Source organism: Alexandromys fortis, unplaced genomic scaffold (genome assembly GCF_014885135.2).
Source record: "Alexandromys fortis isolate MF-2015 unplaced genomic scaffold, M_Fortis_MF-2015_v1.1 scaffold_7, whole genome shotgun sequence".
NCBI lineage: Eukaryota > Metazoa > Chordata > Mammalia > Rodentia > Cricetidae > Alexandromys > Alexandromys fortis.
Genome location: NW_026067920.1, coordinates 18,671,121 through 18,695,813, shown reverse-complemented (window position 1 = coordinate 18,695,813; position 24,693 = coordinate 18,671,121). Strand labels below are relative to the sequence as shown.

General features: G+C 39.3%; 1 protein-coding gene across 2 annotated transcripts; it reads left to right on the top strand.

Annotated features, from left to right (window-relative positions):
* The first annotated feature begins 2,980 nt into the window (after positions 1-2,980).
* Positions 2,981-22,983, top strand: Etaa1 (ETAA1 activator of ATR kinase). Of its 2 annotated transcripts, XM_050141200.1 has the most exons (6): positions 2,981-3,301; positions 4,225-4,353; positions 4,785-4,861; positions 7,518-7,630; positions 8,399-10,344; positions 20,420-22,983. In XM_050141200.1, exons 1-6 carry the CDS (start codon positions 3,097-3,099, stop codon positions 20,548-20,550), a joined length of 2,601 nt encoding a protein of 866 aa, XP_049997157.1. In that variant the 5' UTR covers positions 2,981-3,096; the 3' UTR covers positions 20,551-22,983. The 2 variants fall into 2 exon arrangements, with proteins under 2 accessions (XP_049997157.1, XP_049997158.1); XM_050141201.1 differs by lacking the exon at positions 2,981-3,301 and having other exon boundaries at positions 4,224-4,348.
* Positions 22,984-24,693: the final 1,710 nt, after the last annotated feature.

Sequence of the window (24,693 nt, the reverse complement as noted above, 5' to 3'; positions counted from 1 at the left end):
TGGTCTTCTGTGAGAAATCATTCCCTGGTTTGGAATCCTAACCTCTCTTCGTCGGATAATGGCCCAGAGTTTACCTCCCAGATCTCTCAAACTTTATCTAAGGCTCTTAACATTCCTTGGCATTTTCATATCCCATACCATTTTTAGTCTTCAGGGAAGGTAGAACAAACTAACCATTCCTTAAAAGATGTTCTTGTTAAAATGTCACAGGCGCTTCACCTTGACTGGGTAAAACTCTTGCCTCTGGTCCTTCTTAGGAGTAGGGCTCTCCCCAACAGCCCTCTTTCTATCTCCCCCTCTGAACTCATGTATGGGTGGACAGTCTTAACCTCCTGCCTCTCACCTGAACCTCTCCTCTTCCTTATCATCTGCCTTCTCCACTGTTAGCCTGTCTTCATTCCCTATTATGGGATTTCACCGACTACTCATTACCTCAACCATGTGCCAATCTATGCCCACTGCCAATTAAAATAGGAGATGAGGTACTACTCTCCCCCTAGACCAATGCCTCTCAATACTTTCCCCTAAATGGCAAGGGTCCTTTAAAGTAATTCTTGTAACTCCCATAAGCTGTCAAGCTTGAGGTACTCCCTTTTTGGATCCATCTCTCTCACCTTAATCATTTTACTCTTCCAGCTCAATATACCCCCTTGTATATGATAACTCAAACAGGGCCCTGCTCCCTTAAGTTCCAGAGGACACCAAGATCAGCCACTTTTTCACCAGTTTCAGAAGAATAAAAGTCCCATCACCATACTCAATTCTCCTGTGCCCCAAACTACATACACTCTCCCTCTTCCTCTTCTATCTGCTTTACCAACTTCTCTATAGCTCCAATGTCAAACTTAAATTTCCAGTTAACCACTCAGCTGTTATTACAGGGACCATCATTAAACGTAGAGCTGGAGGTACAAGGACTGCCAAAAGCCCAGGTGGCAAGAAACAATAACGAGTTTGGGGTCATCCACAGTCCCAGACTCCAAAAGCTCACAAAACAGACTTTAACATAACAGGTTTACCACTGACTGCAGCAGTGTCTCCTGGATGTTAAGGTAATACCATGATGCTAATTATTCCACCCCAATGATTTATTTGTCCATCCCTTCACCACTAGAAGACCATCCTAACGCTTAACTACTCTAAGTCATGACACTTGGGTGTTATCCAGTTTTTCTATTCTTCAGGAGACCAAGAGTTTCTTGGTTATTTTCCTCCTTTTTTATTCCCATACATATCTTAAAGTTATCCCCCCTTTATGCATCGTGCACCCTGTTATGAGAGTCACACTGACTATAGACAAACCTGGGAAGAACTGATCTTGTTAAAGTGCCTCAGCCACGAATGCAGCATAACCTTTGTTTATTTTGGTCTTCAATTTATTTCAAAGTGTCTTCTAGTTCTCTCTGCAGAGCTGGCACCCTTTAAATTCACTATTTGTTGCAAATCATATTCTCTTAAAATTTTCTTTATTACTAACCTATTAAAAGACAACTGGCAGTTGAATTTCACTTTGTAGTGGGAATGGAAGAAAAAGGCCATAGCTATGTTGACGAGTCTACAACGTTGACTGTCTGACCTCTTAGGGGCCTGCACCTGTTGATCCTAGTGTTGGCAAGGATGAGGCAGGAAGACCAGGAGTTCAAGGCCTTGTTGCAGTATATAAAGGGTGCATGCACTGGGCTACATAAAACACTGTCTTAATGTGATGAGGGAAACTGGAATGCTGCAGATATAACCAAATAATCTTTATGCCTATTTTTAGTGTCCTAATTAGTCACTAATTGTCCAGCTCTCTGTCAGGCTTAACAGCCTGTTGACTATCAGGTGAAACATCTGCAATGCATTATTAGGAGACCACTAACTTCCATCAACCGAAAGGGGAGGATATTATCAACTCTCCTTGCCTAAAGCCTGTGGAAGAATTAATACCTTGTTTTGCTCTAACCCACCTATCTCCTGTTGGCCCCAGCAAAGTGTCTGAGAAATGCTTCCTTTGTGTTTTGGTCTATGAACTGTTAAAGATTGTGTAAATGCTTTCATGTAGAAATATGTTTTTTTCAGGGCAACCTAAATCAAGGCTCCCTGGCCATAATGATTATTTGGTTCAAAATAAACACAGTCTTAGATGACAGCTTTGTTTTGCATGTACGGTTTCCAACAACTGTTAATTAAATTAGTAACTTTTCCCATGTCTTGGATTTTCCTATGTAAGTCACACATCTATGCCCAGTCATTTGTATTCCTCCTAAACCACATCACCTATTTTCTCAGATTATCGAATAACATATTATCAATTGAATCTTGGAAATATGCAATTTAAGTTGTGCCTTATTTCTATTGCTGCAACGAAACACCATGACCAAAAAGCAAGTTGGGGCAGAAAGGGTTTATTTGGCTTACACTTCAACATTGCTGTTCATCACTGAAGGAAGTCAGGACAGGAACTCAAACAGGGCAGGATCCTGGAGTCAGGAGATGATGCAGAGCCCATGGACTGAAGGTGCTTAGTGATTTGTTCCCCTGAGGTTGCCCAACTCATCTTAGAGAACGCAGGATCAAAAGCCCAGGCATAAAACCACCCACCAGGGGACGGGCTCTCCCCCACCGACCACTAAAAGAGACCTTACAGCTGGATCTCATTGAGGCATTTCCTCCTCCTTCCTCTGATGACTCTAGCTTGTGTCAAGTTGACACCCAAAAGCGGCCAGTACAAGTTGTAAATTCAGCAAGAATCTGCCACTGCATTACTGCCTCACATGCTACCCCACAACCACTTGTCCAGAGCAGAGTTCTGCAATTCCTCCTATGCTAGTTAGGGATGAAGATAAACCTCCAGGCAAAGCTTTCTACCTGGGACTGCCTTTGCCGCTAGCACTGCGGCAGCCTCCATATCTCCGCCCGTCATACGGATGCAGCCAATCAGCGTCAGGCTCATTAACCCCGCCCTAGTCGGACGCAGCCAATCAACGGCAGCGTCTTTTGCGCGCCTTACTTGCAAAGATGGTGGTGGCTTTTGGCGCTCAGGCGGTGTGCCGAGCCGTTGCACCGTTCCTCCGTTGCAAAATGTGAACGTGGCAGGAGGAGGGTGCCGCCGGAATGAGTCGGCGAAGGAAGCTTGCGGACAGCCCTGGCCGGAGGAGCACGCCGCGCAGGGCGGCTGCCGACGACTGCTGCCCGGCGGTGGAGCCGGGGTCCCGGCGGTCCAGGGCGGCCCGCGACTCCCGACCCTGCAAGGCAGGAGCTCGGCCTTTGCGGCGGGAGCAGCTCCAGGCGGCGTCTGATGACCGGAGGAGCCCCGGGAGTGAGGAGAGGGCGGCCGGGGAGCCGAGCCCGGGGTGTGGGTGGGGTGCGGAGAGGGCAGGGAGAGCAGCTCCGGGGGTTTGGAGTGGGCGGGAGGCTTAGGCTGCAGAGCGGAGCCCCTGATCCGGGCGGCGGTGTCTGTTTTCGGGTTGACTCTGGTTCTGGGCGGACCCTGTGCCTTAAACTACCCCCGGGGAATTGGGCGGCTAAGCTTTTCTTTTTTTCCCTTCTTTTTTTGCATTGTTTTGCTTTTCAAAAAGGGTCACCTCAAAGCTGTCGTTTGTTTCCGGAACTTGCTAGGAATAACATCCGGTTAGAATAGTAAACCAATGGAGCGTTCCTTTCTGATAACTTTTCGAGTTAGATTTTTTTTTTTTTTTAAAGATTCCTAACCTAATAAGAATCTTTCCTAGCGTGTGTTCTTAAAATAAAACTTCTGTTATCTTGTTTGCCTCTGTTATGACAAAACAAATCCAAGAAGGAACAATGCAATTGTAAAAATTTAAGTGATTCTAAACAGAAATTCTGTAGGAACAGATCACTCATGTTTTTTTGGAGTTGTTAATTAGAGTATAAAATTCGGGCAGACTTGATAGATGGAGCTTAAACGAGTTTAACTAGGGTTTCTGTCTGGATAGTTGGCAGTGTATCTGCTAACAGCAAGAAGGCTCGTAAAGTAGGGAAGCCATGGAGATAGTAACTCGGTGACCAGGTGGTATCATTCCTGGGCCTATGGAATTAAAAAAAAAAATACTAACTACAAGGTTAAATTTATGAAGTATCAATTTTAGTGAAACATTTCTATTGTGTTTAAAATAGTTGTTTTGAAGAGAAGTTTTATATTGGGCATAAAAATAATTTGTGCTGCTGTTTGACTTTGGCTCTTGTGAATGCTTAAAACGGGACAATTGTCATTTTGTGCAGAAAAGTATGAGACACCAACAAGAGTTGTGAAAGTGGATTTATTATCCTATACCTTCAGTTCTCCTAATGATCCAGATGGACATACCGATATCTTCTGGGATCAGAATTCTCCAATGACCAAACAGTTAGGTAATCTGATATCATTGTTGTATGGAAGCTGGGTGGTGGTGGTACTCGCCTTGACTCCCAGCACTCGGGAGGCAGAGACAAGAGAATCTCTGTGAGGTCGAAGTCAGCTTGGTCTACAAGAGCGAGTTCCATGATAGCCAAGGCTGTCTCTAAAGAAAAAGGGGGGAGGGGATTGTTGTGTGGTTAAGTGTTTGATGAAGGATTGGTATTTGTAACATTTTAGTTAGATAACATCAGAAACTTTGATACAGTGCACTTTTTGTTGTGTTCTTGAGACTCTTGAGTGATTTTTCTAATATGCAGGTGATGTTAGTGCAGAGTCACTATATATACTGTAATGTAAGTTGCACTGGTTACAATCGTTTTCTAAAAGGTAACAATAGATTTTAAAATTCTTGGCCTAAGATTTAAAGAAATGTCTGTTTCTTTAGGTAAAGGAAGAAAAAAGCAGATTCCCACTCTATACACGGATGAAATTTCACATATTGTCAACCGTATTGCTCCTCAGGTAAAGACTGCCGTTTCTTGGTTTATAAAACAGCCAAATTTGTTTGCTGCTTGCTTTTGTCCTCTTTCCCATTAGAAATAATGTATTTAGAGCAAGAGAGGTTGCTGTTAGCTTTTCTCTTTCTGGGTGTGTGTCTTGAAAGAAGAGACAAATTGTAGAATGGATAGTATTGTCATCCCTTAGTGTCCATGAGGCACGGTTTCATGACCATTCTGAATACCCAGGTTTGCAGATTCTGAAGTTCCTTACAGATAATGGTGTGGTTTTGCGTGTTAACCTGCGCACATCCTCCCATGTACTGTATTTATTTATTTTATTTATTTTTTTTGCAGTGCTGGAGCTCAAACCCAGGGACTCACTTCTGCTAGGCAAGTGCTCTTCCATGAGCTATGCCTCCAGCCCACCCCATTAAGTCATCTCTAGTTTCTTTATTCCTTAAGTAATATAGTTAATTGTCATGCTGTTCTGATAGGGAAGAAAAACAAAGAAAATGCCTATATCTCTCTCCTATTTTTCGTCTGTCATTGGTTAGATGTAGAACCTGCACATGCAAGTAGATATTTTGCTTTAATTCTCTTGGAGTAGTAATTAGTGACTAGCGTTTTACTCTTGTTGTCTTTAATATATTTAACACCATGCAGCATTTTCTGCATTGTATTTTGAACAGTTGTATAATAGAACAAGCAATGTAAATTTGAGTTTTGGTTGTTACTGCTTGTCCACTGTCTATAGTACAGATTTTCCTCATTGCAGTTGCTCTCACTTGTATCCACTGAGTTATAAAGTCACCAAGAAATGCTTTAAAACTGGGGCAGTCGCTGGGCTTAGGTGTAGGCCTCATACAGTCTCTTCCGAGTAGCTAAATGCTCATAACCTCAGTTCATTCAGCCACAAAGAATTATTACCTGATTTGCTGTCTTCATTGGATTATTAGGATTAAGTTATATAAAACTTATAATAAACTATAGAGTGCTATAAATAATTATGGTTTATTTATTGTAATAAACCCATCTTCAAAGATTTTTTCCTTCACTTTAATTTTTGTGATGCTTTAATGAAATAGAAGTTTTAGTGAATCATGGAACACAAAGGAATCCAGTAACTGTTATTCCTTGTATTAGTTCTGTCGTTAGTAGCAGCATGGCTGAGAACATCAACTGTTCTGAGTTTCTATTCTTTCTTCTCCTTACTTAAATATTTTCTTTCTACATTTTCTAAAGTGTGTCTATGTGTGTGCATATGTGCTCTCATAGGTGTGTATGTACATGCGTGTGCATGCATGCCCACAACATGTGTGAAGGTCAGAGGACAGCTTGCAGGAAATCAGGTCTTCCACTATCTTGGTATGATTCATTGTACCAACACTTTGTTTAAAAGTACATTTATGCCATAATATTATTCCGTATGTCAGCAGTAAATTTTCATTAACTAAATCAAAGAAGCACAACAAAATACTTTTGGGCCGGCCAGCCTGCCTAGTGGTGTAATGTTGAGTATCCTTTACGAGATGGGCTGGGAATAGCAGCTGTTGTGGAGAAATGGCAGCAGTGCCCCATGGTAACTGGAGTCATGGAAAACTGCACTGGGATTAGTTAATTCATCTCCAGGTGTCAGACCCTCATAATTACAAATGTTTGAGGTTTTCTTAGTTATCTTCAAATCACTTAGTTCCCTCCTAATGGTTTCAGATTTCATTTTTTAAGACATACATTTGCATATTAGACAGTCGTTCCATTTTCTGTCGTGATAACTTAAGCGGTGTTTAAGGTGATATCTTTGTTTTCATCATTTATATAACTTTTTACCGTGTGCTCCGTAAGATCAAGTATAACCGTGGCTTTCAACCTTTTTAATGCTGCATCATTTAAAACAGTTCCTCATGTTGTGGTGACCTCCAACCATAAAATTATAAATGTTTTTGGAGCTAGAGGTTTGCCAGACGTTATAGTCCACAGATGGAGAACTGCTAGTTTATAATATAATTTTCATTGCATAGCTTTTTGGGGATTTAGGAACAGAAAAATACAGCAGAAACATCCTAATCTAAGATCACTTCTTACTTTAAATTTTTTGTTTTTGTCTTGTTGTCTGTCTCCCCATTCTTAGATTTAGCCTTGACCTTGCTCTAAAATATCTAGTCCTGACATTACTCTGTCTGCTCAGTTAAAGTCAAGATGGAACTTCTGGTTCTTAGATAAAGAGTTAGCGAGAATAAGAAACAAAAATTGGAGAATCATTGCTACAGAAAGAATTCTGGATATATTATTATTTTCATTTCTAATAGTTGTACATAGTTTGTTCTGATTTTATGAGTATCTTACAACAACTGAAATGTTATTCCCTTTTATAAAATGTTCCTTTATATGTATGTGACATCAAAATGCTTTTGATAGGTAATGTATATCAAACCTTAGTTTTTATAAATATGGTTTGAATGTTTATAAAAATTTGAATATTTCTTTTTTTTCTCGTGGAAGCATAAATGGATCACGTTCCCAGCCTTTCTCCAGTTCTCGTTGTTTGAGTTTGTTAAGTGCCTGGTATCACATTCTTCTCTTGCCCCTCTACTCTCCACTCTCCTTCCTTTTTCTTGGGGAGAAGGGTTAGTCTCTTACTTCGTGGTGCTCTTATGTTCTTTTTCTTCCCTCTTTCAAAGGACGAAAAACCAGTGACAAACTCCATGCTGGGTGTGTGGATTGGTGACACTGCTATTCCTTGTACTCCTAGCGTAGCAAAAGAAAAGTCAAGAGTGAAAACCTGCCGCACAAAGTGAGTTCAGATTTCACCTTCTTTTAATTCAATGAGGCAGATGTCCTTACTTGCTGACTGAGGTTTTTGTCCTCCCTGGTTCCTGCATTCGTAAGTCCCAAAGAAGATCACACAGAGGTCTACATTAGTTATAAACTGATTGGCCCATAAGCCCAGGCTTCTTATTGACTCTCCCTCCCTCCCCCTGAGAACCAGTTTCTCTGTGACTTTGGAGCCTGTCCTGGAACTAGCTCTTGTAGACCAGACTGGTCTCGAACTCACAGAGATCAGCCTGCCTCTGCCTCCTGAGTGCTGGGATTAAAGGCGTGCGCCACCACTGCCAGGCTTCTTATTAACTCTTATAACTTATATTAGCCCATTATTCTTATCTATGTTAGCCACATGGCTCAGTCCCTTTTTCTGTGGATTAATCGTCTCTTCTTCTCTGGTTGGGACAGGACTGTGGAGGAGAATGAGCTTCCTGGTCTGCCTCTACTTCCTGTCTGGTTGTCCTGCCTATACTTCCTGCCTTGCTACTGGCAAATCAGCGTTTATTTAAAACATAAATTGACAGAATACAGTCCCACACCACTTACTAGCATTATAGGTTTTAGAATAAACCAAACTAGTAAACTTTTTTGATTTGATATGTAAAATTCCAGAGTTTAAAGACATGTTTTTCTGAGACTTAAACATTTGGTGTTTTGTTACACCAAAATATACTAAATGATAATTGAATAATTCTTAGACAGTTTTTTTAATTAAAATGTTTCAATGATATTTTAATAGGTTAAAAACAAAAACTCGAGAAAAAGAACTCATGAAATTGGCTAAGCAGTTTGATAAAAATATGGAGCAACTTGATGTGATTCAAGAGCAAGATGGAAAGAATCATGATTTTATCCAGGCAGCTTCAGAAGTGGGACATGTACACCACCGTAAAGATTCTGTACAGATGGAAATAGATAACACAGTTCCTGAAATCGATTGTGCTCTAATGAATAAGCAAATGGAAGGAAACACCAGAATATCTGTGGCAAAGGAGCAAGACAGCAGTCAGAAACCCTTTGACCAAAATGTTGAAGCAGCCCTGAATGCTATTTTTGATGGTTCCACTCAGATGTGTAGTGGACAGCTAAGCCAAGGTGTGACGAATTCTTTTCTGAACAATAGCAAATCTACCTTTGTGAAGAAAAGCAGTTCAATAGAAGAGGAAATTAGTACTAATGAAACTCTGGTCACTGAAAACCCGCCAAGCAGAACTTCAATATCACCTTCCCCTCAGGTAGATACTGCCTTACTGAGAAAATCATGTGTGACTCCCTGTGCTAAGAAGCCAGAAGCTTCTACTAAACATCCTGGTGGGCTGACTACTAATGATTTTGAGGATGACTGGGAAAGCTTGCTAGGCAATGAACCTTTCCTCATGGAAAATGCTGAAATGCTTCAATCCCCTCCTTCAACAGCTGCCCAAGCTACAAGTCAGAATGCAGTGTGTACCATTACTGCTAAAAATGATACAATCACATCAAGAGCAAATATGAATCTAGGTCGAAAGTCGGGAGATTCGAAAGTAACCCTGGACCTTCCTTCAAAGCCATGTAACAGAGAACTAGGAAGTTCTGGAGGATATAGATTTTTATCACATCCAAGGGATGAATCAAGCAAGTTACCACTAACTGGAAATAAAATGAGGTTTGAGAAATCTTTGGGTAACATTAAAGATGAAGGTTGTGTTGATGTCTTTAATATGGCACGAGTAAAAGAAGATAGTCGCAGTAAGTGTGCAGTTAAATGTGCTTCTGATAGTTCTGGTTCATACTCAAGATATCTTAATGAACGAAGCAATGGGCTTAGTGTTAACCTGCCTTTGAAAGCACCCATTGATACTGCTCCCCTTGGTTCTGTATTCTTGGGCAAAGAAAACAGACTAATGGATCAAAACACAAACCAGACTAATGGATCAAAGTTCAGTTCTTCCCTCGATGACTGGAATGATCCTTTAGTGGCCAGTGAAATGATTGAAGCATGCCATGAGTTCGAGACTACCTGGGAAGCGGATGATGTAGATGATGATTTGTTATATCAGGCATGTGATGACATTGAAAGACTAACTCAACAAGAAAACAAGGGCAGCAAGCAGTCAGAAAGTATAAATAACACTTCCAAACAGGGACCCAGAAATATTTCTACTGCATCTAAACAACATTGGAATTTTACCAGTTCCTCGGTACCATCGTCCCTAACAACTAACTCAGAGATACGTAAATCGTTGGAGGTAGAAAAAAGAGACATGTGTGGAGCTTATCCCAGTATTTTGGATGCTACAACAAATATGTCTGTGTGCTTTAAGAATTCAAGGGATAATCAACATGTACCAGTCCAGGTGAATAGCTCAAAATTTATGCTTGCAGGAAGTTCAAGTTTGAATGTTAATTTGGGTCCTGGGAGCACAGAAATTACTAATATGAAGTTGAGCACTCATCAGCTATCCCACATCACCTCAGCAACTCAAGCTCAGAATGACAAGTTATTGAGGGTGTCAAAATTTACATTTAAGACAAAAAGTCCTCAGTTTCTTTCTCCATTAAACCAAAATTGTATAGCAGGAAGTATACCTGTTAGCAAAATCTTGCAGGATTTAGGGAAAAAAGAAACTGTCAGTTCACTGCTTGAGGCTAATCAACACCAATCTTCAATAAATTATTCTGAATCCTTGACACCATGTTCTAAAGGTATGTATAAAATAGTTTTCTTTGAAAAGTATTATCTTGAAAATTATTGATGCTGTTTACTTGTTTTACCTAACCAGGTATAATTAGTATCTGATACAAAATTCATGATACTTGTGACAAAATTAATGTTACACCTTTTTAAAATCATTACAGTTGATCTTTTTTTCTGGTTGTTCTTATTTCTTCATAAATTCCCTTAATCATACCTCAGTAATTGTATCTTCACTGTCCACCTTACAATATTGCTACCACCTCATAGTGTCCTCTATGTCCCCTTTATATTCTGCTCTTCAAAAAGCAAACTAGGCTTTTTAAACCACATAAAACATTTATATGTATAAAGCAACCTTCAGTGAATGACTCATTTCAAATAAAATCTAAAACTATAATCTGAAAAACCCTTAACCAGTCTCATATACTAAAATATCAGAAATAGAATACTGTATAATAATTTGTAGTAATTTTATCTGAGAAAAGCGCAGTTTGGTATATGTCATGAAACTTTTTCGTCAGCTTATATAAAGTGATGTTTGACATTTTCATACTTGTAATAACATAACTTTATTGTAGTTGCTACCTCTAATTACTCTTTTTCCTACTGGCTTCCTTCTCATCCCAAATAGTCACCCTTTATTTCATTTTTCTTTGTTGCTTGCTACATTCTTTAGTCATTCATTGATGGAAAGTAAGGTCACATGACTTGGCTAGTTTGAATGCCTATTTCTATAATAAGCAGGGGTATGCAACTGTATCTATTGCATATTCATTTTGATTCCCTCATTAATATACCAACAATAGTGTAATTAATCTTAACTTTAAGAAGACCCTTTTCTGACTGCGCTACTGACCATACCAGTGTATGTATGTATGTGGTTTTTCCCCACCAACAGAATATAAAGGTTCCTTCTATCTTCCCATGTTTGCCAGTATATGTTGTCTTTCCCCTAGCTTGGTAACCATTCTAACTGCAGTGAGATCAAATCCAAAAGTAGTTTTGATTTGCATTTCCTTCATGGTTAAAGATGTTGATTTTTTTTTTAACATATGAATTTGTTGACTTGTACTTGTTTTGGGATTCTTATTTAATTTGCCATTTGTCCTCTGGGTTTTTCTTTGTGGTTAGTTGAATCCGTTATAGTTTTTGAACATTAGCCCATGTTGTAAGTACCTGGCAACGATATTCCCCTATTATCTAAGTTGTATCTCACTGTGGTTGCTATATACTGTTATGCGAACACTTTATAATTCGATGTATTCCTGCTTGCCAATTCTGTTTTTTTCCTGAACTGTTGTGATTCTTTCCAGAAACTCTTGCCCATTCTTGTATTTTGAAGCTTCTTACCTGATTGCCAGTAGTTCAAAAGTTCAGATCTTATGTTAATATATTTGGTCCCTATTGATTGGTTTTTATAAAGGATGGAAGGCACTACATAAGGATATCCTAATTTTGTTTTGGTTTATTTATTTATTTTTTTTTTTTTTAGACCCTAAGTAGAAAATAAGCTGCTTGGGTCTGAGTTCTCTTTTTCGTTGATCTGCATGTCTGCATTTGTGACAGTACTGTGCTGATTTTGTTACTGTTACTTTAATGGAATTTGAAATTACGTTGTCTCTGGCATTACTTATTTTGCTAAGGATTACTTTAACTGTTGGGGATTGTGTGTGTGTGCGTGCATGTGTGCCCACCTAAAGTGAAGTATGTCATTTGAGTTTAGATGGGGATTCCTTTGAGTCTGTAAACCCATTTTGGCATTAGGACCATTTTTCAGTGTTAATTCTTCTAGTGCATGAACATTGGAAAGGTATCCATCTAGTATTTTAAATTTCTTAGTCATTGTTCTGTGTTGTCATTGTGTAGTCTTTCACCTCCTTGGTGATTTTACTCCTGGAGTTTTATTTTTTTATTTTTTTGCTGATTGTTTTCTTAGAGAGTTTGAGATGAAAATCTAGTTTTTATATGTTAGTTTTCTATACTTTTATGTTACTGAAAATGTTTATCTGATCTAAGAATTTTCTAGTGATAGTTTTGCAGCCCTTTACATATGTGTTCATATGGTTAACAAGTGGAACTATCTGGTGACGTCTGTTGTTTTTGTTCCATCTTTGCTTTGACTAAGAGATTCACTGCTGTATTAAATAAGCCGAGAGAGAAGACTTTATTTCATATCTAATTTTTTTTTTAAAAAAAATTTGATTTTATTGAACTCTACCTTTTTCTCTGCTTCCCGCCCCAGTCTCTCCTCCCTCCTCTTCAGCCCTCTCCCATGATCCACATGCACCCACATTGCTCAGGAGATCTTGTCTTTTTCTACTTCCCATGTAGATTAGATGCATGTATCTCTTTCTTAGGGTCCTCATTGTTGTCTAGGTTCTCTTGAGATTGTGATTTGTAGGCTGTTTTGTTTTCATTTATTTATATATTTTTTTGTTTTATGTTTAAAAACCACTTATGAGTGAGTACATATGATAATTGTCTTTCTGGGTCTCATTTACCTCACTCAAAATGATGTTTTCTAGCTCCATCAATTTTCTTGTATAATTCAAGATGGTGTTATTTTTCCCTGCTGTGTAATACTCCACTGTGTAAATGTACCACATTTTCCTTATCCATTCTTCAGTCAAGGGGCATGTAGGTTGTTTCCAGGTTCTGGCTATGACAAACAATGCTGTTCTGAACATAGCTGAGCATATGTCCTTGTGGCAGGATGGAGCATTCTTTAGATATATATCCACAAGTGGTATTGCTGGGTCTTGAGGAAAGTTGTTTCCTAATTTTCTGAGAAATCGCCATACTGATATCCAAAGGGGCTGGCTGTACCAGCTTGCACTCCCACCAGCAATGCAGGAGTGTTCCCTTTACCCCACTACCTCTCCAATATAAGTTGTCATCAGTGTTTTTGATCTTGGCCATTCTTACAGGTGTAAGATGGAATCTCAGAGTTGTTTTGATTTGCATTTCTCTGATGACTAAGGATGTTGAGCATTTCCTTAAGTGTCTTTCAGCCATTTTAGATTCCTCTGTTGACAGTTCTCTGATTAGGTCTGTACTCCGTTTTTTATTGGATTATTTGTTCTTTTGATGACCAATTTCTTGAGTCCTTGTATATTTTGGAGATCATACCTCTAATGACTCAACTGTTAAAGGCTAGGCTCACAACCAATATTGGCTCTAGGTTTGTCTAGTAGATTCTTTAGTTTGTTATTACTTCTTATAGCTCTTGTACTTGTTAATCTTTCTTCATCTGTGCATAGTATTCCTTTAGTACAGTGGTTTTCAACCTGTGGATTGCAGCTCCTTTGTGGGTAGAAAGGCCTTTTTATAGGGATCGCCTAAAAGCATTGGGAAACACATTTTTACATTATAGTTCACTACAGTAGCAAAATTATAGTTATGAAGTAGCAATGAATATAATGTTATAGTCTGGGTCACCACAATTTGAGAAACTGTTAATTAGTGCTAGGCTTCCTGAGCCTCCTTATTCCCCAGGGAAAAGTGAGTGCTATCAGCCCATTCAACAGGACACCTGTTCAGCAGCTTCACCAATACAGGACAGTCAGATGTGATAGGGAGTTGAATTAAAGCAGGAACTCAGTTTATTACTGTGAGTACCTCCAGCCAGTGAGAAGCAGCCAAACCCTCCCTCTGGCTGTAGGGGCGTCTGTCTAGTTTTTGCTGTCTCATCCTCACTCAAACTTGAGCCAGGCTTTTCTCTGTCCTTTCATGCCTCAAAGTCTAGGCTTTTTTCTGTCCTAGAGGCCTTGAGGTACAGGCCCTGAGATAATTTTGGCACATCATCTCCCTCTTTTGTTTTAGATCCCATCCTCTACCCCAGTTACCAAGCCAGAATTGCCCACCGGGGAGAGAGTACAGGTCAGGACCACCCCATCTGGAGTTTCGTCCTGGACACCCTCAAATTGAGAGTTCATCCGAGGGATGAGATGTATGGAGTCTTATCATAATGTGTTCGAAGGGCCATGTACCTGTTGTATCTTTTTGAGATGCTTGTTTCAGCCTTTGGAAGACTCATGGGCCAAAAATACAGATCAGTAAACAAATAGCCATTGGCCCAATTAGGGAAGGGACGAGTGTGATAAGCCATGGGACCAATTAAACCAGGTCTCATGGGGGTTCTTGACTTAAATGAATTATTATCTTTTCTTAACTCATCTGGGGTTCTTGTAACTATCCTAGAATGGTCTGTATAGAAACAACATTCTTTCCCAAGTGCACTGCAGATTGCTCCCTGTTCCATAAACGGCAAGTCCAAGCCTCTCCTATTTTGTAAGGTTACCCTTGCTAAGGAATCCAAAAACTTTTCTGAATAACGTAATGCAGTCTCTGTCTTTTCTAATTATGTCCAGCCAGTCTGCTCACATCCCCAGGAAGAACAATAGTAATCGGTAGCCACCCCCCCACACACACACACAGTTTCTAATAGCAATAGTGGAAGCAGTCTGGTTGCTCCCTGGGCATACATAAAAGGATCTCTGCAGGGTAGGATATGTCTCCTAAGGACGGGAGAACACCCAGGCTCATTAGGGTAGAATGCCTGGGGTAGGGTGCACCCGTGAGAGCCTCGGTCTTCAAGTCTTCCTTCCATCCCCAGAATCCCGGTCTCTCACATCCCAGCTCCCATGTGCCAAACTGCAGAGGTCAAGCATGAGGTCAGGCCACCACGTCCAGAGTGTTGTTATCTGAGAAGTCTGGTTTAGGATCCTTCCAGTGCCAGCGCTCTGCAGGATCAACGTCACCTTTTGGGGTCTGGACCCCGATTTCTTTGAGAAGAGTTAACATGATTACCGCCGGGAGGGCCATATGTAATAGATAAACAGGAAACACTTTCCTAAAGGGTCATTCTTACTTGGGCAGTGGTTATTTTTCTTTTCTCGTGTTTGAATTTAAGAGTTGTTCACCATTTTCTCTCTCTTTCTTTATTGGTTCTTTACTGGTCACCTTGGTCTTCCCCATTGTCCTGAGGTGAGGGGTAGCCATATAGCGTTTTCCCCTTTGGGAACACACATCCAAATCCAAGACCTTGTGTTAACAAGGGGTCTGGGCCCCTCCGTTGGTTAGTGAGAGGATCCTTCCACCTAACCTTTAGGCAGGGCCTCCTTGGTAGGGATCCCCAATGTTTCTGGAATCCATTTTGTTCATCTGATTTTTGAGAATTTAAAAATATTGATGGTTAATAACACCTTTTACAATTGTAGATGGGGGGAGACTTCTCCCCCTTTCTGTTTTATAAGGACCTCTTCAAGATATTGGTGATGTCTTTCAACAGTCGCTTGACCCTGAGGGTTGTATGGGATCCTGGTGGTATGGATATATTCCATCTCTGGAAGAATTTATTTAATGTTTTACTTATAAAACAGGGTCCCTTGTCAGTCTTGACCTGTTGTGGTAGTCCCACCATAGCAAAACATTGTAAGAAATGGCTTTTAGCGTGAGTTGCCTTTTCCCCAGTGGGTGGTAGCCCAGCATCCCTTAGAGTACATGTCTATGGTCACAAACATATTTTAGTTTGCTAAACAGAGGGTAATGTGTTACATCTGTTTGCCAGATGATATTAGGTCCTAACCCTCTTGGGTTTACCCCCAGCCCTTGGAAAGGGGAGGGGAGATGTGGAGAAACTGTTGGCAAGAAACTGTTACATGTATGAACAATTCTCTTTAATTCTGTTGCGGGACTCTGTGGGTATAGTATTTGAGTCCTCTCCAGTTGACATGAGTTAAGTCTTGCATTTGGGTAGCATTCTGTATGGACAGAGTTGAGACCTCCTTGAGATAGGTCCCTGAAGCTGCAGCATCCCCAGCAGCATTCCCTTGGGAAATAAATGAGGCCAGGGAGCTTTTGGTGTCCTCTGAGATGTTGACTATATATATAATTTTTTTTGGGGGGGGGGTTCGAGACAGGGTTTCTCTGTGGCTTTGGAGCCTGTCCTGGAACTAGCTCTGTAGACCAGGCTGGTCTCGAACTCCCAGAGATCCGCCTGCCTCTGCCTCCCGAGTGCTGGGATTAAAGGCGTGCGCCACCACCGCCCGGCTATGGGTTTTTTTCTACCTTCTAAGAGCGATCCACACTTGGTTCTCCTTCACCTGCTTACACTCATTCAGCTGCTCTACCCACTGGCCCAGCTCCTTGGTGAATGTCTTGGCATCCATGGTGGCATCCATGGAGGCATGGTCCCCGCTGCCTCCCTGCTCCCTGCCTAAGCCCTGTGGGCAGCTGTGGGCCTGCCCAGCCCCAGCCACACGCCCCAGGGTGCGGCAAAGGAGTGCAGCACAAAGGACGTGGACCGCAAGCCTCTCAGCGCTCTGGCCTGGGATCTCTCGCTCTTTCTTTCTCCCCCACCCTCCTAGTCAGTTATTTTCAGATTCTTTAAAACTCTCCTGGTCTCTGACCTTTTCTTTACCCTCCTGTTAAAGGAGGCAGAGCAACTGTGTGAAAACATGCCTTAAGGGCCATAATAGTTGGATAGAACTTCAATGATGGGGATATAGCAAAGTGTTTTGCCCTTTCTATGGCCAGAGTCCCCACCTGGTTCCACGTGTCCCACGAGAAAAGATTCCTGGTGGGTACCCAGGGGGCCATGGTGATTATCCTCCCATGCCTGGATCACATTGTGGTCTGACAATTCCAGGCCTTGGGAAAGAAGCTCATATCTCAACGCCTTAAGGGCTGGGTCATTATTGTGTGAAGTTTCATTACCCCTCATGGGGACCTACTCATCTTGAAGACTACTTGGGAGTGGGACCAGTACCCCACATTCTGGTGCCAGTTGCTAGGCTTCCTAAGCTTCCTCATTCCCCCAGAGAAAGGTGAGTGTGCTGTCCACCCATTCTGTAGCCCTACAATGCCTAACAGTCAGACATGATAGGGAGTAAACTCAAAGCAGGAACTCAGTTTATTACTGTGAATGTCCTCTTATATATGTTAAGTGACATCTTGTGATATGGGGGTACCTCTAGCCAATGAGAGGCAGCCAAACCCTCCCTCTTCCTGAAGGGGCGTCTACCTAGTTTTTGCTGTCTCTTCCTCACTCAAACTTGAGCCAGGCTTTTTTTCTCTCTTCTAGGCCTCGAGGTGCAGGCCCTGAGATGGCGAATAATTTTGGCCCAATAAATTGGTTGCTGCATTAGGAAGGTTGAGAACCACTACTTTGTCATCTTCAGTGATGACTTAGTGGTCATCAATTGGTACTGTTTATTTCAATCATTGAAGATTTTTGTTTCTCCTTCTGCTTCAAAGGATAACTTTGTTGTATATGCATATATGTATTCATAGTAATCTTGGTTGGTAGGCAATTTTTATGTGAAATATATCAGACATGCTATCTCCTGATTTTAGTTTTTTTTTTTTCTGAGAGGTCTGCTGTTCTGGTAGGTTTTTCATTAGATGTGACCTGTACTTCTGCTAGCTTTCAGTATTTGCTTCCATAGATTTGGGATCTTTTATGTCTTTCTTTTTTTTCTTTTTTTGGTTTGTTTATTTTGGTTTTGTTTTTGAGGTTTTTTATGTATTTGTTTGTTTTTCAAAATGGGTTTCTTTGTAACTTTGGAGCCTGTCCTAGAACTCACTCTGTAGTCCAGGCTGGCTTCAAACTCAGAGATCCACCTGCCTCTGCCTCATGTCCTGGGATTAAAAGTGCACAACCACTGCTCTACTTTTAATGCCTTCAGTCTTTTCCCTCTCTTAGACTACATACAAGTGCTTTGGTTTGGTCTCTTTTTGTTGTTGTTGTTGTTGTTATTGTTCTTTTGTTTTGTTTGTTTGTTTGTTTTTAAAGACAGGGTTTCTCTGTGTAACAGCCCTAGCTGTCTAGTTTAGTCTATTTCTCTGAAGTATTACATGTGGCAATCGTTTTTTAAAATTACTGTTGGAATACACTTTCTTAGAAATTATTCTTCAGCTTTGTCTTCAAGTCTTTATGCTTTTTGTCTTGAATGATTTTTTATGCATATAAAAATATGTGTTTCTGTATTTATTGTTTTATTTAAATAGAACTGGATAACACATGCTTGATTTTTGCATTTCCTTAATAAATTATAACTGTCATTTCTTTTAGTACCTGTAGATTTCCTTTAGTTCTTTAGTGCCTATGTGCTGTATGTTAAATTATATGGTTGTTCACATTGGGTAAGATTCATTTTATTGATGAATGCTTAGGTTTTTTACAATTACAAACAGTACAGTAGGAATTCTATATAAACTTTTGAACTTTGTGTACTTGTATATATTAATTCCTAAAAATACGATGTAACAGAATGTTGTGAAATTTGACAGCTATCACCAGATTTCTTCCAAAAAGGTAGAAAATTTTGGTACAATGAGTATTTTTCCATGTTACAGCCCAATGTGCCTTGAAATGTTAAAAATTGTTGTCAATGTATTACAGTTGTAAATATTAAAGTAAATATAACTAGTTCAGTGAGGTTTCTAAAATGAATCTATTGCATATGCTTTATTAATTTAGTTAGTTAGTTATTTGGTTTTTTGAGAAGTGTTTCTCTATAGCTGTAGAGCCTGTCCTGGAACTAGCTCTTGTAAACCAGGCTGGCTTTGAACTCACAGAGACCTGCCTGCCTCTGCCTCCTGAATGTTGGGATTAAAGTGTGCACCACCCAGTAGGAATTAAAGCCCTACTGCATATTCTTTTAATTCCAGTGGCGAGTTACACTTTTTTTGTAAATGTAATAGTTGGTTTGAAATAAAAATACTTTGTCCTTTCCAATTTCTGATTATACCAAGAAAGAAAGTAGATATATTTTGAGTTTCCTTTCATGAACAAGAGAAATTTGTGTAAAATGGTTCTGATTTCACTACCTAAATATTTCTCCACTAATAATAATACAGATTCAGCTAAAAAGTTAGGGTTTAATCAGTAAATTTACATAAATGTATATTAGGGTTATAATCTTAGATATTACATGTCATTTCAATGAGAGTAGTTTCTAACCTAAAGCTTTAACTTACATACACACACAGAGAGACTTTTCAATTTTCTGATACATTCTCCAATGAAAATAAAATTTTAAACAGTTATAAATAGCTTGTGTTTTAGAGGTCTTTGCAATAATTAACTCAGTCCAATGTGCAAAGTAATGGTTAAGTTGTGACTACAAAGAAACTATTTGTAAAGTGCGACATCGTCAATACATATGGGTTCTATATAGAGATTGCATATGACACTCTCCATAAAGATATATTCTATAGATTGACATCCTCATGCTAAGAGTCTGGGGGAGGATTCAGTGCGGTCTCAAGTCAAACAGCGCACAAAACTCCAGGATATTTCCATGTCAAATCTTAGCCTTCTGGGCTGATAAGTTAGTTGCACATCCCTTTCTTTGAAGAAACTGGGTGTTTAACATTCCTGGTTCTCCAAGTGCTTATCAGTGAGCACATCGACCTCTGCACCTCCCACACAATTGGACACGAGAAGTTTCATTCTGTCACTCAAATCTTTTTCTGGTAGAGTAAATGTAAACTTTGTCACTCTTTTAAGGAAAAAAGTAACTGTTAGTATCCAGCTTTCCTTCATAGGTCTTTGGAGTCTCCTTCCTTTTCCTTGCCTTCCCTTCCCCTTTTTCTCCAAGACTGCCTTAGGTAGCAGAAAATGATCTTGCAGTACATACTGCAGGTAGTGTTCACTGGATCTCCTTCCATCTCCAGAGTGTTGGCATTGCAAATATGACTCGTCACCCTCAGCTATATTTGAAGGATAGACGGTTTAATTCATAATGTTTTTACTCTGTATCAATGTTTATATAATTTAAAAGTTGGTAGTAAAAGAAATTTATATAGTCATGTGTTAGATGTCATTGTTCTCATGAATTATTTGTTGAGTTTTCAAAAATCAGTTTTTATCATACTTGAATGTGGATATTGGGTAGAGGCTTGGCATCATCTTGACCTACCACATTGTATTTATTATGTGTGTACATGTGCTTGTATGTATAATGGTTCTGTGTTACTTAATGATTAAACCAGTGCAATATAAAAGCAAAAGTTAAGTCATATTCAGGATAACTTACAGGTTATAAGATTAATCCCTATGCTTTGTTTACTTTTTAGGTAAAGAGGAGAGGAATAGAAAGTATTCTCCTGAAGAAATCCAACAGAAAAGTCAGGAAGCACTGATTCGAAGAAAGGCCAAAGCACAGGCGTTGCCTGCTTTGCATTCAGCTTCCATTTCACTGCTTTGATGAAATTGGAGTTAGACGGTTTCACAACTATTAATAACTATCTATGATAGGACTTTTTTCTTGATTTCTCTGTGAGAAATTTAATGCTGACTAAAAAGCATGGGCTTCTACTTTATTATTTAATAAATCAGTGTTTACCATTATAAATGAAACTTTCTTGGAGCTGTATGTGAATTATGTATAAGTTTTTGAAGAGTTAGCAATTATGTGTCTACAGAGGGAAGTATGTGTCTTTATTACATGATAGCAACTGATCATCAATAATAGACAGCTGTAACGCTTCTAACAGATTAAAATGACTAAACTAAACTATGCTCTGTAGTTTTTTCAGTTACTTAAGGTTTCTTTATACAGTACAATTTTTAATTAATTTTTCCATATTCTTAGTGACCTTGCTGAAAAGTAGATAACGTCTATTTAATTTTTTTAAAAAATACTGTTTTCAGTTGCTAGCCAGAGGTAGGTTTAAATTTTAATATTTCTGAATATGTGATTCCATTTGAAAACATGTCGCCATTAGGAAAAACAGACTAGCGTTAAGTGTAGTTTAGCAAAAAAAAAAAAAAAAGAAAAAGAAAATAGATTAAACAAAGTCATAAAACATCATTAACATTAGAATTAACAGAATCATATTGTCTGATCCAGTTCCTTTATCATATAGGTTAAATAGAACAATCCAAGCTGCTCTTTTTCTTTGTATTCATGTGTATTTGAGTCAGGGTCTTGCTATGTGGTCCTAACTGGCCTTGAACTCTTGTCATGCAGAAGACTTCAAACACAGTGATTCTCCTGCCTCAGTCTCCCGGTGCTATGATTACCACTATGCCTAGCTCATGATTTTCCTTTAAAAGTCACAGACAAACCTTTGTTTATGTTAAAGAATTGATTTTTCTGAACATAGAAAGAATTACATAATTTGTTTCAATCTATTAGTACTTAAAATAATTTGAAGGGGCATTAACACAAAATATAATCCAAAACACATTAAGGACTGCTTATTAACGGTTCTTATATATATATATATTCTTTATTTTAAAGAATTAGCTGATCTTTCCAGGATTCCAAATTAGACTTTCTATTTTTAGTTTCTTATTACTGTAATTTTCCTTCCAATCAATTATTTAACTTCACTGTTTTTCCCCCTCTGTCTCTGCCTCCTTTTTGTCTTCTAAAATAGTGATATAAGCCTTAACTAGTGGGGAGAGTATATGACAGTAAGGATGCTTGTGTTTTTCTAAATGGCTTTTAGAAAGTATGAAGAAAAGTTTAGCTATAAAGAGCACCCATCTTGGTAAGGTGTTCACTACTGTTCAGGTGTCTTTGAGCTGTGACAATCTGATAGTTATTAAGTGTGTACCATTTTTCAGATGATATATAAGTATATTTTAGTTGTTCTTATTATTTACCAAAGAGTATATTATAAAGAGCTAAATAAATGTTGCAAGTTTTGATGCAAACAAGTAAAGAGACTGCTTTTCTCATGAGCCTTCAGTCTGTTCTAAGTCTCTTTCTCTCTCTGCTCAAGTTCTCCTGTAACTTCTTTATGTGGAATGCTTTAAGTCGTTCTGCTGATCTTCTTACACTGGCCTGTTGCATCTGTTTCTTGGGAACGCATACCCGACCTGGCTTCAGTAGGAAGTCATCTCTTTCGTGGAAACTTGTTGATGGTGAATGTGTGCTCCTCCAGCAGGATACCCCTGCCTTCACACCATTCTACTATCGTCATTCTTCAGTTGCTGTTGGAAGCACTAGCATGTGAAGACCTGCCTAGTTTGCATGGGTTGGCACTTTGCCAATTTCAAGAGACATTATCCACAAAAGTCAAAGGAGCAGCTGGTAGACCTGGAAGCAATATTCTTTTGCAAGCTTTTTTGCTGTTTTTGCTTCACAGAAAGTTTAGTTCAGCAAGACCATTGTTGCAGAGTTTAGACAGATAACTGACTACAAGAACATGGGTTAGTTATTGAAGAAATAGTTATTTATAGTTATGAACCACATTTTTTCCCTAATATACTTTTAAATTACAAAGAACAAGTACCTTCCTCTGCATCTGTATGCTTACTACTGATATGTGATGGCTACTAATTATATTCTGAACGATTTGTAGTCAGATTCTGTTTGTGAATTTTTTCTTGTTCCACTGAAATTGTAACTCTGATTCATTCAGCTTTAGAGTTGAAAAATGTTTCTTGGAAAAGTTTAAATTTTATTTAACATTTAATTGATCCAAGTGTTAAGCTGAATTTAAGTTGTTCAAATTAGACTATGATTTTCAGCTTTTACTAGTATGCTCATAAGCACTTGTGAATTCACAGAGCACCAGATGTCTTGTGCCTTCTCTTAGGTGTCATAAGTGAACATGCATAGGTGTTGATTGTAGAGTTTTGTTTTTCTAAAGTTCTTTGGGTAATAAATCTTAATTGGTGAGCTTCATTTAACATTGTTAAATGTTTTACTTACCAAATAGTTTTAAGCTTTCCTTTTAATTCTTCTAATACAATCATATAACACTTCTATTTTGTATGTGAGAGAAATCTAGTAAATAGATTAAATGACTTTCTCGAACTCTAAGTTAATAGTTTAATACCAAGTGTGATTAAAAAATTTCATAATCAAAATAAGGTCACTGTTGTATATCTTACAAGAGCAAACATTGTCTTGGGAGAGTGTAGGCAGAGGCTGCTCATTTGTTCCTGTACACCCAGACCTGAAACTGTGTTAAAACACTTCTTGGCCAATCACTTAAGCATATTGCTAGCTAGCTCTTATATCTTAAATTAACCCATTTCTATTAATCTCTGTATTGCCTGTGGTTGTGATCTGCCGGTAAGGTTCTGTCCGGCCTCTGTCTCCCACAGCAGCTACATGGCTTCTCCCTCACCCCCACCTACTCTCTCTATATGTCCTTTCCAGCCTGGCTTTACTCTGTTAAGCCATTGGCCAAAAGCAGCTTCTTTGTTAACCAATGGCAATAAAACATACTCCCAGCGTACATCACCTCCCACATCAGGTTATCTGAACTTACCCAGTAAAGCTGTCATGACAGAACACACGTGCAGCAAGAAGTCAGTAGTCATTGATTTTACGTTAAGTAGAGTAAGCTTTTCCTCAGGTGATGCAACACTGTTGAACAACCTACATAGTGTGAGTGAAAACCATAGGTAGTCAGCAACATGGAAAATTGACGTCTATAAAACACGAATTTGGCCGGGCGGTGGTGGCGCACGCCTTTAATCCCAGCACTCGGGAGGCAGAGGCAGGTGGATCTCTGTGAGTTCGAGACCAGCCTGGTCTACAAGAGCTAGTTCCAGGACAGGCTCCAAAACCACAGAGAAACCCTGTCTTGAAAAACCAAAAAAAAAAAGTACGAATTTGCACTTTAAGCTAGCCATTTGCATTTTATTTATTTTTTCTTAAGAACGGGTGTAGTAAAATTAGTCAAATGCAAGGCCGGTTAATGTAAGGGGTTTTGTTTATTTGGTTTTTTTTTTTGGTTTTGTAGTAAAATTTATTAATAAGGTAGAGCACAAATAAAAATAAAAACATCTAAATAGTTGAATTTCATGTTTTGGAAAGAATGTCTGTTATGAGCCTAACCATTTCTTCGCTTAGCACAAGAGCCTATCAGAGGAAATGAGGGAAGACTTCCTACCAGGGCTTGCATTTGCTTCTGGGGTTGGAGTTAATCTCTCCTTTCAAAGCCTTCTCCATGTGTTATGGTCAGTATTTACAGTGAGTTTAGCTTGACCAGCAGGATGGTTGTGGTGCCACACCCCTGGGCAGGGACCAGTGGTGCATCATGATCCATGAGTGTTTCTGGTATCTGACTAATAATAAAAGCGTATTGGTAACAGCAACCTCCAAACTCTTGCTACCATTCGTTTTTCATGGGCCTTTGCAAAACAAAAAAACATTTCCACCTGGGGCACCTTTCGTTCATCTCCACTTGTGTTCTTGCTTTCTTCCTATTGCTTCTCTGCTCTATGCATTACCAGTGCTCAGTTCTGGGTTTGGCATACTACAGGCGCTTAATAAATGCTGGTGAAATGAGTAACAGAGTCGGGGGGGGCATTCATGAGATTATTGTCAAGATGTGAGCATATGGTTTCCTAACTACCATTTTATCCTTTAGTGGTGTAGAAA